Below are 16,574 nucleotides of genomic sequence, written 5' to 3' on the forward strand. Positions count from 1 at the left end.
ACTTGGAAGGTAAGCCTGACACTGTTGGTGCTTTTGACTGACTCATGCCTCAGTGCACACTACCACACTGTACGTAATTGGAAATTGTTTACACCATTGCCGAGTGTCACAACAACCAGACTTTTTTTAATAAGACAGATTTGTCTCAACACTCATTGAAGTGAGTCATGTCTGGGCAGGAAGTTTTAAGAAACTTGTAAAGTCAGCCTGATAGCTGTAAGGTGCAGGTGTGCCACATTTGTTCATTATTAACTTGATCCACTGCAGGTTTCAGTGTCAGGGTGTCAATGGGCTCTCTGGGAAAACTATACTAAAATATTAAGACAAGCAAAATAGAAATGTTTCAGGGGTCACAAAAGGAAAGGCCGGAAGTGTAGACAATGATATATAAGTGCTTTGATATGAGGTGTTTTTAAACTAGTTGCTGTTAATATATACCCAGTTTCATCAGTGCTGCCTGGATGACACAGCTGCTGTGTAGGTGCCTATTTTACTGCTTCTCAGGCTAATAAGACCTAAGAATCTGCCTACAAGGCAAAAAGTGAAACATGTGGACTCCAAATACCACAGTAGCCAGATTCATATTGAAACATATCAGCTTGTCAGGAACCAATTTTTATTAATATCATTAATAATGTGTCATCAGCATCATCAATGAAATGAGTTAGTCTGTTTAAAGCAGAATCAAGTGTGCATTCATTGCCCTTCTTTTCTTGATGAACACTTCAGTTCCACAAAGCGAGGAAGAAAAAGGAAGGAGGAGGGAAAGGGGGTCAAAGTGGGCGGGGGCTGCAGTGAAGGAGGAAACGCAGGGAAAACGACGTCTGGCAGAGCAGGAATCTCCCCCTTCACTGGGATATGATTGGTTTTTCCCTTGTGCAAGAACAACAACAAAAAAAAAATCAAAAAGAAATTCGAAATGGTGCTCTAAAAACAAAGATGAGAGAGGAAGAAGGGGATTGCTTGCTGGGATGTGGTGTTGGCTGTTGTGTTTTTTTTGTTCCATAAAGCCACGTTAGGATTTGATGCAGTCGTCATCATCAGAGGTCTGGCTGCTGCTACTGGTTTCGGACTCTGAGCCCTCCTCGACGCGAGCCTCCGCCACACTCCTCCAGGGGGTGAAGTGGAGGGTGACACCCCGTGTTCTTGGGAGTACTCCATTCCTTTGCATGCCGTTTCTCTTCAGCTGGTAAGAGGACAGAAACATTTAGTGTGTGAAAGAGAAACACTTGATTTTCTTCCATCATCAACATGCAACCATTATGTGACTTCCTTACCTGTTCCGTTTTAGTCTGGAACTCTCTCAGTTCGTCCTCGGTCAGAGGCAGGAAGTTGTCATCATTTTCTGGGTACTCCTGCCAGCCCATGGCCTTTAGCAACCTGAATGAGCACGATCATTTTCTGCTTAGCTGACTGTGTGTCTGCATGCACACCCCGTGTGTATGTATGAGGTTGTTGTTGAGCATCGTCCTACCTGTGCTCTGCCTCCAGGGAGCTGGACAGGTGTTCAGTGTCTGAATCACTGAGGGAGTAGGACAGACCATTCTCATGGCAGACTTCCTCGCTGTAGGCTTTGGGCTCTGGGGTGCTGCTTTCACCCTAAAACATCCACACCACAGACAAAGATGAGCAAAAGATTTCAACAAAAACTTTGCTTGATCTTGTTTTTTGTCAATACCTGAAACGGTTTAAAAAGAAAAAACTACTGCCTACCTCTCCTGATGTCCCTGGACTACTGCTTGTTGTCAGCTCTCCAGTCCCCTCATCTTTCAAAGCTCGCAGGAAGTCGCTCTTGCGATCTGGACCACGCCGCATCAGCTTCAGCCTTGACGGAGCAATATCTATTGGAGGAGTCGTGCTGGAAGGGTGCTGTGTGTGCAAACCAGATGAGGTCAGAAAAAGGTGGAAAGACAATTAACAATTCTATTTTCAACAGCTACAGAATAAAATTTTGAAAAGTAGGTCAATGATCAGTCATTAAGCTGCCTGAAAACTGGCCAAAGAGAAATAATGAGCCAGATGTTTGATTTTTACAGACTCTTGTGACAATTGTGCAAATACTCCACAATGCTGAGAAGAGAACAACTGCTGCGATGGAAACCAATATGTACATGTGAGCAGAGCACAAGTCTTTTTTAAGTCTTTTTTTTTGTTACAATGCTGAAGAAAACATCTCATTATGCCACCCTTCCTCACCTCTTTTGGGGTGTTGTGCTGTGTTGCACTGACTGGGGTGCTGGGTTTGGCTGCAGACACGGGGCTGGTGAAGACTGAATCTCGGCCTGGCATGTGGAGGCCAGACTTTGTGATCTCTCTACCACTGGATTTCCACTGCGTGCTCTGGGAGGGAAGACGTGTGTGTTACATTACAGCTTCCATTAAAGTTAAAAAAATGCATTGCCTGTTATCTGCTTTATACACATTAGCATCTGTGCTGAACAGAATCCTGCACGCTGCTTCAGTGATTCCACATCTCTTACTTTGGTGGGGGCCACAGCAGGCTTTGGGACCAGGTTCTTGTACACACTGGAGCCTGCAATAGGAGCCTTGTTGCCGTTGGTGGGCAGGGCACCAGCCGTGGCAAACCCTGCAGAGAAAGCTGTGCTGGGATCTTCCTTGGAAACTTTCTTGATAACCAGCATTTTGGACACCATTTGTTTGCCACTAGGGGGATTTTCTGGAACATAATTAGGACATGAATTGTTAGAGGTGAGGACACGGCGCAGAAGAAAGTTTTAAATCCATGAATCTGGACTGGGAGCTTTTACCCCAAACTCCAGCATGGGGAGCAACTGGTCGCATCTGAGTCCCAGGCTTTCCATTAGTTTCAGGATTGAGTGAAGGCTAAAAAAGGCAAAGACAAACAATCTCAGCATGCTGTGGTACCGGTAATCTAAAGTAAAAATACTCCTATCATATTAAGTGTGAACCTTAAGTCTCTAAAAACTAAGTTGTCTTTATAGTTGAGTAACGCTTTAACAGCTTCGCCACCATCTCAAGACATTTTATCTTTAAAAACAGCTTTCTCAGTGAAAAACTATGCCAAGGTCAGTGAGATGTTCTAGAGAGAAAAAACACTTACAAAGTCCTCCTCCACAAACTTCAGCTTGTCGTCCTTGCTGTCTTTGCGTTCCTCGTTGGGGAACTTGTCCTGGTACGAGGTGCCCTTGCGGGGATGGAAGTTGCCATTGCGCTGCCGATGCCCCCCCTGCCTGTCCCTGTCAGCTCCTCCCCGTTTGGGGTGGCGTCCCTGGTGGTGGTGGCTGTCCTGGGCACCTCGTGGAGCTCCATGCCAGCTGGGTGTTTCCTTCCAACACGATCCCCCTGCCAGCCCACCATGTCCTCCTTTGGCCACCCCTGAGTCCACGGAGTCATGCCTCAGAAGCAATGAGGGCTGCTGCCATCCATCACCTGCAGAGAGAACAAACATCGTATATGCTTCAGAAGCAAACAGCGAAAATATGGCAGCGAGAGTTCATAATAACCTGCAGAGATGACATTTTTGAATGTTTGTCTGCATTTCTCTGTGACATCGGTAGCTTTTGATGACTCATGCGCTGCACATACTTTTAGTTCCAACAGATTTATTTTTGAATTTGAGGAGCTGGGGCTCCAGTTTAGGAATGCTTTGCCGTTTAGTTCATTTAATTTAGGAAGTGAAAAAAACTGAGGATGAATTGCAGCATTTACTTTAACAACCTTATTATTATACAGACATACTTCTGCACATTTGGCAAAGCATGCTACTGCAGTAGTGGAAAAAAGAGGAGGCACACAGACTGCAGGAATGATAACTGGGGACTAAAGGAACAACAACAAACACCCCTCTCTCAGATTTTCGTCACTAAAGACATTTCAGAACACGAGACAACCCAGTGTTAGATTTTACAAAACCACTGTGAATTCTTCGCATCAACTTCACAAACAACATGAAGTACTATTTTAAACCTAGCATCACATCACGCCTATTCTTAGCTCACACAAACAACTGCACAACTAAACATCAGCAGAGCAACAATTCATCTGTAGATATCCTCTTCTATGACCTAATCCATTACAGAAACCTGGATTATTTCCTCTTTCAGTGAAGAATCTTAACCCTTATATAACTTATCATGAAAATCTTTTTGTTGGAGCATTCTTCTTTGAAGAAGTTGCTGTTTTCACAAACTGGTCCAAAGCCGTAATTATGTCATCCTCTCTGACAAAATGGCAACCACTGAGGTTTTTCTTCACTTTGCTAAGAGGTAGTAAAGGTGCCAGATCAGGTAAACACAGCAGACTGGATAAGTTCAAATTCATAGTCTTAGATGGCAGCCATCACAACCATGGACCAGTATCCGTCTTTATAATTCCCTCCTCCTTCTCCAGCATCCCACCTGAGCAGTTTTAGATTAATTTGAAGCATGTGGGTGTGGAAACCCCTGTGTGGGTGGACTGCAAACCTTCACACAGGGGTTTCCACTTACACCACCTTACACGACATTATCCTCCTCTCTGTTGTTTTGTACCATCTCTTAGTGCAAGACAGATGATACTGTTTGCTTCCTGATTAATCTAAAGCGCTCAGGAAAAATTGCCCTTTAACTTCCTCATTACTAGAAGTCCATCAGTATACCCTCTTTTTGTTAAACCCATTATTATTACAGGGTGTCAATGGTGTGCGGTGAAGAAGCTATGATAAATTCAACAACTGCATTGTGACACAAAGACTTTGTACACCTACAGATCTTTTTTTAAGTGACACTGCACCGTTACCTGCTGGAGCACGCAGGGAGCCGTTGTTGAAGAAACCATCGGAGGAGTTGTGGCGGCGGCGGCTCACAGCACTTCTGCCGTCTCTGTGGTGGTGGGGCTCGCCTTGTTTGTCAAGGTTGGCAGCAGGGGACTGGAGGACAGACAGGGGATAGTGTGAGTGCTGCACAATGATAAACATGACATCATGTTACACTGAAAAGAGCAAACCATAAAACAGAAATCGCATCTACCCATCAACAGTCTTTTTTTTGTCCGTTTTGTTCTTGAATTATCATATACCCTCTCACTTCAGCTTCTCTTCTCTTTATTGTTGAACTAAAATAACTCTGCAAGCATCTATTTTTAGGTAAGAAACGGAGATGTGACAGAAAGTACAACAATATTGCTACATTATAAGAAATGCACTGCCCTGGAAAGGGCACAAAGAATCCAGTAAGATCTCAATTTACAGTTTACATTATTCTTAGTGGTAAATCCTCAAGTTACAGCACAGACACAGCCATGTGTTGGATACTGTTGGCTGCAAGTGAATCATATCCTAGTCATCAACTGAGGTTAAAAGATTATTTACATTGTGTTCTTAATCCTATCCCAGCAAGCATCACTGAGGACATTATTATCACTTCTGAGACAAAAAAATACAGAATAATCCCTGACACTCAGGTAACATCATGTTTCAGCAAAACAGTAACTTGTGCACTGGTTTCACTTCGGACTCTTGATTTCACAGACAGGACAATCAACTGGGCAACCTCCTGACTCACAGATTACACTGAGCTCTGGGAATTCAGACTGACAGCTCACACAGTCCTTAATCTAAATGATGCAAATGTGGCTTGGTATTAGACATCCAACTAAACCCACCTCTGAAATTCTGTCCAAAGATTAAATGTTCATTTAATGTCTACAGCAAGTTAAATGGGTTCATATGTGCTGAAACAGGAAATGAAAGATAGCAAGGCTTCCTTAACTAGTCTGCAAATGCTGTCCAGTAATTGAAGCTTTCCTGTTAGCCATTGCTTGCCTAATGAATAGCACAGGAGATAGAACGGTCTTCAATAAATCTTCTTTCTTGAGTTGAATATTTGGTTTGACTTAAGTGAACATTACTTCCCTTTAGTGTCCACAAAACTGATAACAGCTGCTATCTGAGATGTCCGGATACAGAAAATAGAAAACAATGGAAAGGGTGGGGAATGACCCAGAATGAGGTGAATCAAAGAATAGTAACAAAACTGTCCTTCGGTCTATATATCAGAATCCTGAAAAGGGATCATGTGAATACAATGGCTGAGAAGGTGAGCAGGTTGAGTAGTTGCTGCTCATTTCACTGAACCACAGAGGATTGCATCACTTCACAGTAGTGCAGGATTTGGTGAGGCAGCATTTAAAAGCAGTCAAGTCAGATCAGGTCAGTTTTATTTATATAACCCAATATTACAAATTTGCCTCAGGCGGCTTTACAATCTCTATGGCATTAAGACAAACGCCTACCCTGAAGAACCAAAACCAGTCCATCCAGGATTGTGATACTTCTCTCTCCTTTATAATAACTTGAATTTTCCATCATTGACTGTGTGTTTTTTGACACTCTTTCCCAAATCTTTTGGGGGCATGGATGAAACAGCTAGTGACCCTCTGCTGAACTATGTTCTAACCACACTTTCTGTTCCTGAGGGTGATTCACTCTCACTCACACAAACAGGTGTAGAGACACATTTAAGAAACAGTGTTTGATCAGCAATTATCAAAGATATATTTTCAAACTCTGACTACTGCAGTTAATTTGTGTGGCAAACTCTCACAACACTGCACTTGCCTGCATTAGGCATGCACGCACACACACACACACCTACCTTGGCAGGCTGGGGTGTGGAGAAGTTAAGCCAGGCAGGGACAAAGTCATGCTGCGCCATTTAGGTCCAGTGTTTCCGGTCAGTGGATCGAGGCATCAAACCTCATGGCCAGGATCTAAAAAACAAAACAATTTTTAATGTTCAGATTCTGCAATTTAAAGCACAGCAGCAAGGGATTATATCCTATCCGTCTTTGATTTCGCACCTCTTTCATCGCCTGTCATGTTTATAACAAACTGACAGTCTGGATGGAAGATACTTTGTGCAGCATCACGTGAATACCTTGCCATGTGTCTGAGGTAAATTTTCATGGCTCATTGCACTAAGGTTTGATTACATTTCTAATTGACCTAAACACCATTCAGTCTGTTCTTTTAAAGTGAATTTTTATCATTACCCCAGAGTCTGTGGCTCTGAAGTCCTCTGCCTCCTCTCTCAGTCCAGCTGGGCTTGCTTCCTCAGGCCTTTTGGCACTGATCACAGAGCGTGTGCAGTGACAGACGTTGAGCAGCACACCAACAACCCCCTCTCCACCTCCACCAGGACAGTGCAGCCCCTTTCCCCAGACGCAGATCCCTTCGTCCAGGGTGAAACACTTGCAAGTGGGTCAAAAGGTTGCAGGAATGATCTGGAATGGCGATCCAGAGGTTAAGGACAGGAGGAGGTGGATTTTGGAGAACAAGTGCCAAGGTGTATGAAGGACAGGTTTTCCTTCTTGAACGAAAATCCAGGCAGTTGCGGCAGTTATATGAATTCTACAGTTTCCAGTCCGAGTAGCTTGTGTCCAAGCAAACTGAATCCTTTAATTCAATAGAACCATTTGCTCCTATTGACATGGGTGAGACTCACGGACTTAATGCTGATTGGCAAAATAAACTGATCTGACAGTTGATCAGTGATTTGTCCCAACAATGACGAAGAGCCAGGCCGTCCAAATATTAATATATGGAAATAGTCTGTGAAAGTTGTTTGCCCTGAAACATGGACAGCAGTTTGTGTCACAATTCCACTGTTGACACCAGATGGGGGGGAAAAGAGACAGGTGTTGTCCTGCCACACCGTGTGCCAGTATCGTTTTGTGTTGACCTTCTACCGAATCATTTTAAGAGTTAGGTAAACGCATGCAGTAAAGAAAAAAAAAATCATAGACAGTCTTTTATTGGCGATGGAGGGTCACTAAAAACCACTGCTCACCTCATTAAATTTCTGGAGACTGTCTTGGTTTAAAGAAAATGATGCTCAAGAGGTTCAAAGTCACATGACAATGAAGGAAGTAAAGCCCTATGTTACATTGCCGTCATTTTCAGTTTGGGTTAGTGAAATATAAATGCTGCGGAATGATACATTATGGTTCTGTTTCTATTTTCATATGTTTTACTATGACATTTGTAAGATGCCCATTTAATTAGTAATGGTTTAAAGTCTGAAGCAGAAATAATATGTAGCTCTGATTTCATAGATATGCAAGATCAAATGTCTTTGTGATAGTAGTTTAAGCTTGTCCGAAAGTAATCTTCAAGAGAGACCAATCAACTTCTTCAGAGGGAAAAAAATAAGGTAAAAAAAACATCAGACATCCAAATTTCCCCAAGTGGGTATATCCAAATGTTCTTTCTCCCCTTGCAGTGCAATATTCTTGCTGATGCTCACGGGTATTGTACTGGAACAAACTGGACCTGTAATGAACAAGAGCAATGTTAGCCTTGATTGATAAAAGAGCCACAAAAAAACATTTCTTAAGGTCAAGAAAACACACATTACTTGCACTTTCTTGTCAGTTTATTAACATTACTGACCAGTATTACAAACTAACAAAAAAAACAAAAAATCACACTTTGTTAAAACAATATTGAAGTTTCAAGTATTGGAGGACTGGGTTGTTTATTTGGAGACTATAGTTTGTATCTGGATTAAAGATTTTTGCAAAGATAGATGACAGAGACTTTATTGTTCACACCAACTACTACAATGTCTAGGTGATTTATCACAGAACTGGTGCATTGTTTCGCTTGCAACTGGGGTGTAACAGAGTATCCAAAAACAAAAAGGGACTTAACTTGATTTATTCTTTATACTTCTATTGCTGTTACTCTAAATAGCCAAAGTGCATGGTGACATTATTAAAAAAAATACTCCTTGATTGAATTCCCTTCTAAACCCCAAAATAGTTTTCAGTTCTTGAGCCATGCCAACTCAGAAACTGCTTTTGACACATCAAATACTCTTTGTGCTGTATGAGAGAAACATCATGACTCAGTCATCTCTGATCCAGTTTATAGTGAAAGTTGTCTCTTTCATAAAACTGTGTAAGTGAAATATTTATACCAGTATAAAAATAACACGAACACCATCTTCCTCAGCACTTCTCCCTATACTGCTGCGCACCAGGCAGGAAAGTGTTTGCGACACTGGATGAAAGTAACACAATTATTCAGTTCCATATCTTGTTCAAACATGCGTAATAATTCGGCTTCAAAGCAAAATAAAAATATACCCGTTATGCAGACTCAGAGCTGCCACGGACTCACTAACGTATTCCCACTGAACTATTACGTAACAGCTCAACATCAATGAGTTTGCACGGACACGGGCTGCAATGTGCAGCACAGTCAGTGAATCACCGTGAAACGATATTTATATGTATAAACTACAGATAACTTGAGGAAGTAACCTGTCAAACATTACTTACAGAACGTGAAGCTCATATGTCTACAAAGCTGTAGCGGAAAGATTCAACACACTAACGTTACACGCACGTTTCACCAAGCTAACTTGCTGAATGACCAACAAAAGTGCAACAAATACAGAAACAACGCAAAGTGGACGTGGTGTTTCCTAACTATCCAACATTAATCACTAACTAATAACACTGCCAGATCTGCCCCAACTCTGTTGCTAGCTAACTCTGTCTAGTTACCATAGGTTAACGTTAGCGTAGCATTTGATAGCTGGTAGCTGACGTTAGCTAGCCTCTTAAGTAGCCCAAGAAAACTGTTCGGCATTTGAAATGAATTTGTTCGGGTAGCGGACTTAGCCAAGTAAAAACAGATTTATTATCACCACAGTACCTAAAACGGCCTGTTTAAATCGATGTCATGAGCGTACAATAGAAGTAAACAGACCTGGCTTCGTTGGAACAACACAGTTTCAAAATGGCTACCTTAGCAGCGGCAGCACACATTCATCAGCTTGCTAAGTGCTAGTGAGCTAACTTGCAGTGTTTCATGGCGAAACCGTCTACGGTCTGTTAGCAAGATAGTCACAGATAGAAAATGATTATCATATATACAATGATGTGCACATACTAACCGGATTACACCTCTTCGTAGCCACAGAACTCTAATGGCAGGGCTATCGATGTTTGTTTGGGTTTTCGGTGCGCTTACCACTAGCGGTGGCACTGAGGGATTCGAACAGCCTCAATTGTGCTACATTCAATATCTGTCGCGATTATGCAACTCAGTCAGGTTCCAGTGTGTTTACATTAGAAGTGGCTAAACACTGTAGCTCCTACAAAATGAAACTCCTACTATGTAAAAAAATATATCTGTCCCTAAAATTATAACATAATACTTCCACGCACTTTTCTATATATTTTAAGAACACGGTGCTGATAATACGCGTAGTGGGATTTTGCCACCTTGAACGCAACTTAATACCTCCCCGCCACTGACAGCCAAACCAATCGATGTCAGAATCAGGTCTCATCCAGCTCCGAAATATTATGGGAGATTTAGGCATTTAATCGAATGCCGACAAAATGACAGCTACCGCACGACCTCTACTTTAGCCAGTTAACGCTAACTTTATCACTACAACTTGTGTATTATTGTGTCTTGTTAAGTGTCGAATGAAAAAAAGTTTAAGGATTAACGCTTAGGTAACTCTTATGTCTGTGGTGTATATGCTGTTACTGCAGGATAGCATTGTATTGATGAGGTTAAGCAAGAGGTTAAATGCTAGCTGTTAACACCACACGTGTTAGCTTGAAGAGTATTTAAAATGTTTGTGTTATAAGGCGTGTTTTATTTCTGTTATAAATTAATACCGCGAGACGAAATGATAGGATTTGCATCTGGAAGACGGATAATGTCTGGGGTAAGAATGAGTTTAGTGTTGATAACATGTTGTTTACAGATAAATACAAAGACGTTGCATTATGTGCCAGCAGTAATGCTTTTCTGTGATTATAATGCCTCAGGTTTCAGTATGGCGATGTCTTCAGAAGATAACCAGGACATCAAACTACACAACTAAAGCCCAGCTGCTCTTTCATGCTCAAGCCTCCACTTTGTTTATACCAACTTCCACCAACAAGCTGTTGAGCAGCTTCAGGCCTGTGAGCTGGCAAACCTTTCGTCTCTGCCACAGAGATTCACAAGGCACCTCGGAGAAAGGTGACAGCAAAGAGAGTTTCAGCTTGAGGGCCCTCACAGAGGCTCCCAAACCAGCTCTGTACCTCGGTTTCTCTGGGCTCATTCCCTTTCTGTCTGCCCCTCTCCTGATGGCTGCCACACAGTCCTTCTACCCTGAATTGGCATATGCTCAAATGGTGTATGGAGCCTCAATAGTGTCCTTCCTTGGAGGAGCCCGCTGGGGGTTTGCTATCCCTTCTGGCAGTCCTGCTCAGCCAGACTGGATGAACCTGGGCAACAGCGTGGTGCCGTCGCTCTTGGCATGGCTGGCTCTGCTCTGCAGGGACAATATTGCTGAAGGAGCCCTTGTTGTCGTCATGGGACTAGGTTTGTCACTGCATTATGACCTGACGCTGCTGCCTGGCTACCCTGCCTGGTTTAAAGCCATGCGAACTGTCCTTACTCTAGTTGCTACCTTCTCACTGGTGGCTACACTGGGACTGAAACAATTCTGTGCTGAGAAGAAGATCAGAGAGATTCAGAAGTGATTTATGTTGGCAGTTTGTACTTGTAATCACATTAATAAAATTACACATCAAGTGAAGATGGTACCAAATTTCTCTTACAATATTTTCTATATAACAAGGCTGCAAAAATCCCCCGATATGCCCAATATAAGACCAAAACAAGTTGTTACTATAGAAATTCCTGGCAAACTGTTTAAATAATCTTAGGAGTAGAGTGCTACCTGTATTATAATGACGGAGACAGAGAGTTAATACCAAAACTCAGTACACACATAACCTCTTTTATGAAGTTTATTTAGTCTGAAAAGCAACCAGGGAAAATGTTACTGTGGTGTAACACATTATGTTGTGTGCAAAGGGATAACAGTATGTTACATACTGTTTTTGTGCCACTGCTGTCAGAAGAGGAAACACACAACACCTTAACACAGAGATGGAAAACACATTTCTAAACACACCTTGTCAAACAGCTGAAATATAAATGTAGAATAAATTCCAGTCATTTCAGATGATAAGTGAAATGACTGACTTGATTTCACAATGACAGAGGCACCAAGTATTTACACAAACATACAAAAATCATCCAGTGGAAACACAGTGACCACTGTACTGCCACAGTGCCATGTTCAAGTTTACCTAAATCAGCAATCCATTAAACTCATAAGTTCATTTGGTTCCATTGTAAATTAATTAGATTCAAGTGGTTTGACAGACTTTCCAAGAAACAATGCATTCACCTTAAACATTTCTTCATGGAAAAAACAGTGCTTTAACATCATAGCCTACTACAATATTCTCAGTCTCCACAAGACTGAACAAAAACTCTGCAGCTTAAAAAATAATCCTCTACTGTGAAAAATCATCCTTATCATCAGGACAGACTGTCTTCTAATATAAATAACTCTGACATTCGTGTAAATACTAGAGAATTCAAAAATTCAAACTATTTAAAAGAGATGAATCTCAGTGGAAGCAGGATCAGTTTAGCAGCTTCCAGAACTACATGTTCTGTCACTGCTCGTGTATTCATTAGATGACAAATGGACAAATTAAAAGGAGACACGCTGATGTATAAATAATACACCAAAAAACCCACAACATTAAAAAAAAACACCTGCCTCACATTCTGTGGGTGACCCACAGCTCTCACTAGTTGTGGCTTTGACACAAAGACCTCATTGCGCTCTTCAGCTGGGACACTGGCACCAGATCATTATGGGTAATCCTTCCATGGATTGCTCTACTTCTGCCCCACAGATGCTTAATCAGAACTGGGATCCGTCAACGCCTTAGGTTCCTTGGTGTGTTTCTTAATCCATTCCTGTTCAGTTTTTGCAAGTTGACTGCAACAATGTTAAGGTATGCGTAGAGTAAAATCCACATGACCAGGGCAGGGTTCTCAGCATTATAAAGATATGATCGTCATGGATATAATAAAGTGAAAAGCCTACTTCAGACAGAAACACATTTCAGCGTGTTTCTTAAGGTGCACATTCTCTCCAGTTTATTCAGTTTTGGAATGGTTCGGGTTCACAGTCTGTTTATTCCTGCAGGTCAGAGCACTGCCAGGCCACCATCGCAGCGGCTGGTGATCATGTTTCCGACCTCAGTCCAGGTATCCAGGTGTGGATCATAAATCTCCACTGAATCCACTGTCACAGGTGCAGAGAAGTCTCTGCTTGCTGCCCTTCCTCCGACCGCGTAGAGCAGCCCGTTAACTGCTGACACTGACACACCAGCACGCGCAGTCGACATCGGAGCCACCTCCACCCATTTTTCCTGTTAAAAAAAACTGCTTTTAGTAAAATAAATCATACCAGTATTATGAGTTCTAAACCTGAAAGTCCTTACCTCTTCAGGACAGTACTTCTCTACTGTCTCCAGTGCACCCAGCGCCTCATTCCAGCCGCCAACAGCGTAAATGCAGTTATTCAGGCAGGCAACACCCACATAGGCCCGACGTGTGACCATGACGGGAAGGGCACTCCATCGTCGGGAGATAGGGTCATATACCTCCGCTGATCGTAGCTCCATGCCTTCATCACTGATCCCTCCGATCACATAAATGAATCCTAAAAAAGAGACAATAACATTTAGGCCAGAGCTACTTGACTGTGTGGATGAAGTATTCTGGAATAAATTCTCAAAAGTTGCACCTGACTCTATGGGTCAAACACACCTTGCAGCTCACAACAACCAAAGTAATAGCGAGGAACTGCCATGCTGCCGATGACCTCCCACTTGTTCTCCTCTGGGTCATATCGTTCCATAGTCTTCCCAATTTCAGAACCAATCCAGCCACCTGCAGCAGAATAGGTAATGATCAGGTTATTATTTTGCTTTGTCATTCAGCATTCTCTTTAATGATAGTTTCTTTGATAAATGTCTATGACACTGCATTTAAAACTAAATGTGGTGCTGTGGTCTTTACCGAGGGCATATAGAGCACCATGGCAGGGGCAGACGCCAACACCACAGCGAGGAGAATTCAGAGACGCCACTGCTGCCCACTGCTTGGTAACTGGATCGTACCTCTCTGTGCAGTCAAAAATCATTGAATCTTTTTCCCCTAATAAGAAGAAGAAGGTCATTTGTTGTCAGAATGCATATTAAGTCATTTTTTTGAATTTACACAGGGCTCTTTCCTTTACCTCCCACCACATAGATCATGCCCTCCAGGACAGCGACTCCCAGCCCACTGCGGGCCTGATGCAGAGATGACACAGTAGTCCAGTACTGATTGAAGGTATCGAAGCGCTCTACACAGCTCAACGCCCGGCTGTCACTCCAGCGGCCACCCTGGAGCCGCGTGTAACCTCCTGACATGAGGAATAGAGAAAAAGTCAGGCTCATGATCTCCTTTCACTTCTTGACTTTTTCATTTCTTACGTCAAATTAAAACTTAAATCCTGCAGGAGCTGTCTTCATACAGACATTTGGTGTAACATAAATATCACAGAAGAAGACTTGTGATATAGAACCTATGGCATAGAGGTATTTTCTAGCTTTTCTTCTCGGTCTCATCTTGGCTGGTTGTAGCTGACTGTACATCTTATTTTCTTTGGGAGATTTTGTGACTTCAGTGTATTCCTTCAGCAGAGTCTGCAGTGCCACCCGGAGGCTAAAGTCAGCAATACCTTTGTTCAGAGGTAAAAAAAGGTTAATTACTGCACTTTTTAAATATGCTTAAAAACAATACATTAGAAGAAGGATGTTAACACCTTCTCACCCTCTATATATTTGAACAGTCTCTGTGGAGAAAGCAGAGGGAAGCGGACTGCTTCTAACACCTCCACCACATGTTTTTTCCTCTTTGCCACGTCTTGGAGAACCCAGTCCATGGCTGCAGTGAAAACCTGGTACTCATCCTCAATCCTCAGCTCCTCACTTCTTAAAAGTCTCACCAGCTGGTCCTTCGACAGGCCCCTAAACTCATCGGTGACACACACCTAAAAGGAAGGGAGGATGGTTTATAAATTTACCAAAATTATACAGATGCGGGGCTCAAAGCTGGCATTTTCTGGCTTTAAATAGGAAACAGGTGCTACAAGAACTTATACCTCGAGGAAATGAACATGGATGTAGTTCTCTGTAAACTCCAGCATGTCTAAGCAGGCAATCTGCTCCAAGAACTGAAAGATGCCCACACAGTTGGATGGGTCCATGTGGCCTTTGAGAAATTCCCCACAGATAGACACCACCTCATTCAGCTGTAGCATGTCTGCTGCCACCATCAGCTCCTGGACATTCTCCACGGTTACGTTAATCACTCCTGATAGAAAAGGAGACACTTACATTCAGAAAAAGCTGCATAACAATGCAAGTTTAAATCCAAGAATGATGGGAAAGTGAGGATTGATGCAGACCTGTGTATATAAAGTCCAGCAGAACTTCAAAGACTTCAGTGTCAACTCCAAGGATCTGCACCTCCTCTTTATCTGCCTCCCTCATTCCACCAGAGAACAGTGCAGAGAAGTATGGGCTGCTGGCAGCAAGTACAAGTCGGTGGACCCTGAAGACACGGCCGCCAACTTTAAGCCCTACATCACAGAAATCAGTGCGAAGTCGCATCTTGTTCATCTGGGCCAGGATGAGTCTAGCATAGCGGTCTGAAGCCAGCAGAGCCTGCTCCAAACCCTGGGTTGCCATGGAAGCTGCAGCATCGCCAGCACAACCAGGGGATGTTGACATAGAGATGGAGGACATGACAGCTGAGGCAGCTCTGCTTTACCATGGAGGCCAATATTTCCCTTCCTTTGTACTGAGTCTCTGCTTAAAAGAAGAACATGAGCAGACCGCATTATAACAAAAACATTCATTGTGTAACCAAAAAACTTCAGCTGCGTCAGTAAATCATGAATGACAAATCTGTAATAGTTTAATTTCTTTGTTGTCCGATAATAAAACATCTCAGTAACGCATAACGTAGGAAAGAACCCATCTCAATGTCGCTGTATATAGGTATAAAAACAAACCTGGCACCGCTGCTAGCTGGGCATGCTAGCTATCAGGCAGCTAGGATGGATTCTATTATCATATTCAAGAGTAAGATGGCCAGCTGAGCTACGACGGTTTTACTGCTCAATCAGTTTCTGGACAGACTGCCACCTCACTGAGAATTCAAGACATAAAACGCCACATGCGACTTACCCGTAAGTTTACTGATGAAGATGCAGGCAACTTGCTCTGCAGGCTGTCAATCCTGTTTTCCGGATCGACTGCACTGGTCTGAATCGCTAGTCATTACTAATACATCTACGAAAACAAACCATCCAATCTAGGAGTTTGAATAAACGGTTCTCATTTTCTTGAGAGGCTTTCCGCCTAATGACACGAAGGTACAGTTTTTCCTCAATATGTTTTTTAACATTATCATTTATTTAGATTTGGTGATTTGACTGAACATTCGCCTATAAAACCGTTAAAATACACGACGCCAGGTGGCACTGTTGCCTTTAAGCTAGCTGCTACAAACATGGAAGACCTTGACAACAAACCACAGAAATCCAACATGTAAATTATCTCAGTATTCTTACCATTTTGCCCCCAGCTGAATGGTATAATTTTAGATGGAGCTA

General features: G+C 42.6%; 3 protein-coding genes across 5 annotated transcripts; 1 reads left to right on the plus strand and 2 right to left on the minus strand.

Annotated features, from left to right (window-relative positions):
• Positions 1-578: 578 nt before the first annotated feature.
• On the minus strand, positions 579-10,072 carry gpbp1l1 (GC-rich promoter binding protein 1-like 1). 2 transcript variants are annotated; one of them, XM_028428184.1, is made up of 12 exons: positions 9,924-10,072; positions 7,012-8,290; positions 6,615-6,729; positions 4,759-4,888; positions 3,083-3,411; positions 2,769-2,844; positions 2,481-2,677; positions 2,197-2,340; positions 1,714-1,869; positions 1,475-1,599; positions 1,278-1,380; positions 579-1,186 (listed from the first exon to the last, which is right to left on the minus strand). In XM_028428184.1, the coding sequence occupies exons 3-12, from the start codon at positions 6,672-6,674 to the stop codon at positions 1,016-1,018; spliced, it is 1,491 nt and encodes a 496-aa protein (XP_028283985.1). In that variant the 5' UTR covers positions 6,675-6,729; positions 7,012-8,290; positions 9,924-10,072; the 3' UTR covers positions 579-1,015. The 2 variants fall into 2 exon arrangements, with proteins under 2 accessions (XP_028283985.1, XP_028283986.1); XM_028428185.1 differs by lacking the exon at positions 9,924-10,072 and adding an exon at positions 9,737-9,789.
• A 285-nt stretch (positions 10,073-10,357) lies between these two features.
• On the plus strand, positions 10,358-11,705 carry LOC114450348 (transmembrane protein 69-like). The gene is made up of 2 exons (XM_028428388.1): positions 10,358-10,712; positions 10,816-11,705. Exons 1-2 carry the CDS (start codon positions 10,674-10,676, stop codon positions 11,515-11,517), a joined length of 741 nt encoding a protein of 246 aa, XP_028284189.1. The 5' UTR covers positions 10,358-10,673; the 3' UTR covers positions 11,518-11,705.
• Positions 11,706-11,816: 111 nt separating this feature from the next.
• ipp (intracisternal A particle-promoted polypeptide) lies at positions 11,817-16,209 on the minus strand. Of its 2 annotated transcripts, none has more exons than XM_028428386.1 (10): positions 16,147-16,209; positions 15,363-15,765; positions 15,057-15,268; positions 14,726-14,945; positions 14,478-14,633; positions 14,148-14,315; positions 13,928-14,065; positions 13,676-13,798; positions 13,348-13,568; positions 11,817-13,275 (listed from the first exon to the last, which is right to left on the minus strand). In XM_028428386.1, exons 2-10 carry the CDS (start codon positions 15,700-15,702, stop codon positions 13,051-13,053), a joined length of 1,803 nt encoding a protein of 600 aa, XP_028284187.1. In that variant the 5' UTR covers positions 15,703-15,765; positions 16,147-16,209; the 3' UTR covers positions 11,817-13,050. The 2 variants fall into 2 exon arrangements, with proteins under 2 accessions (XP_028284187.1, XP_028284188.1); XM_028428387.1 differs by having other exon boundaries at positions 15,363-15,768; positions 16,147-16,208.
• Positions 16,210-16,574: the final 365 nt, after the last annotated feature.

The sequence above is a fragment of the Parambassis ranga genome, chromosome 17 (assembly GCF_900634625.1).
Source record: "Parambassis ranga chromosome 17, fParRan2.1, whole genome shotgun sequence".
Classification (NCBI taxonomy): Eukaryota; Metazoa; Chordata; class Actinopteri; family Ambassidae; genus Parambassis; species Parambassis ranga.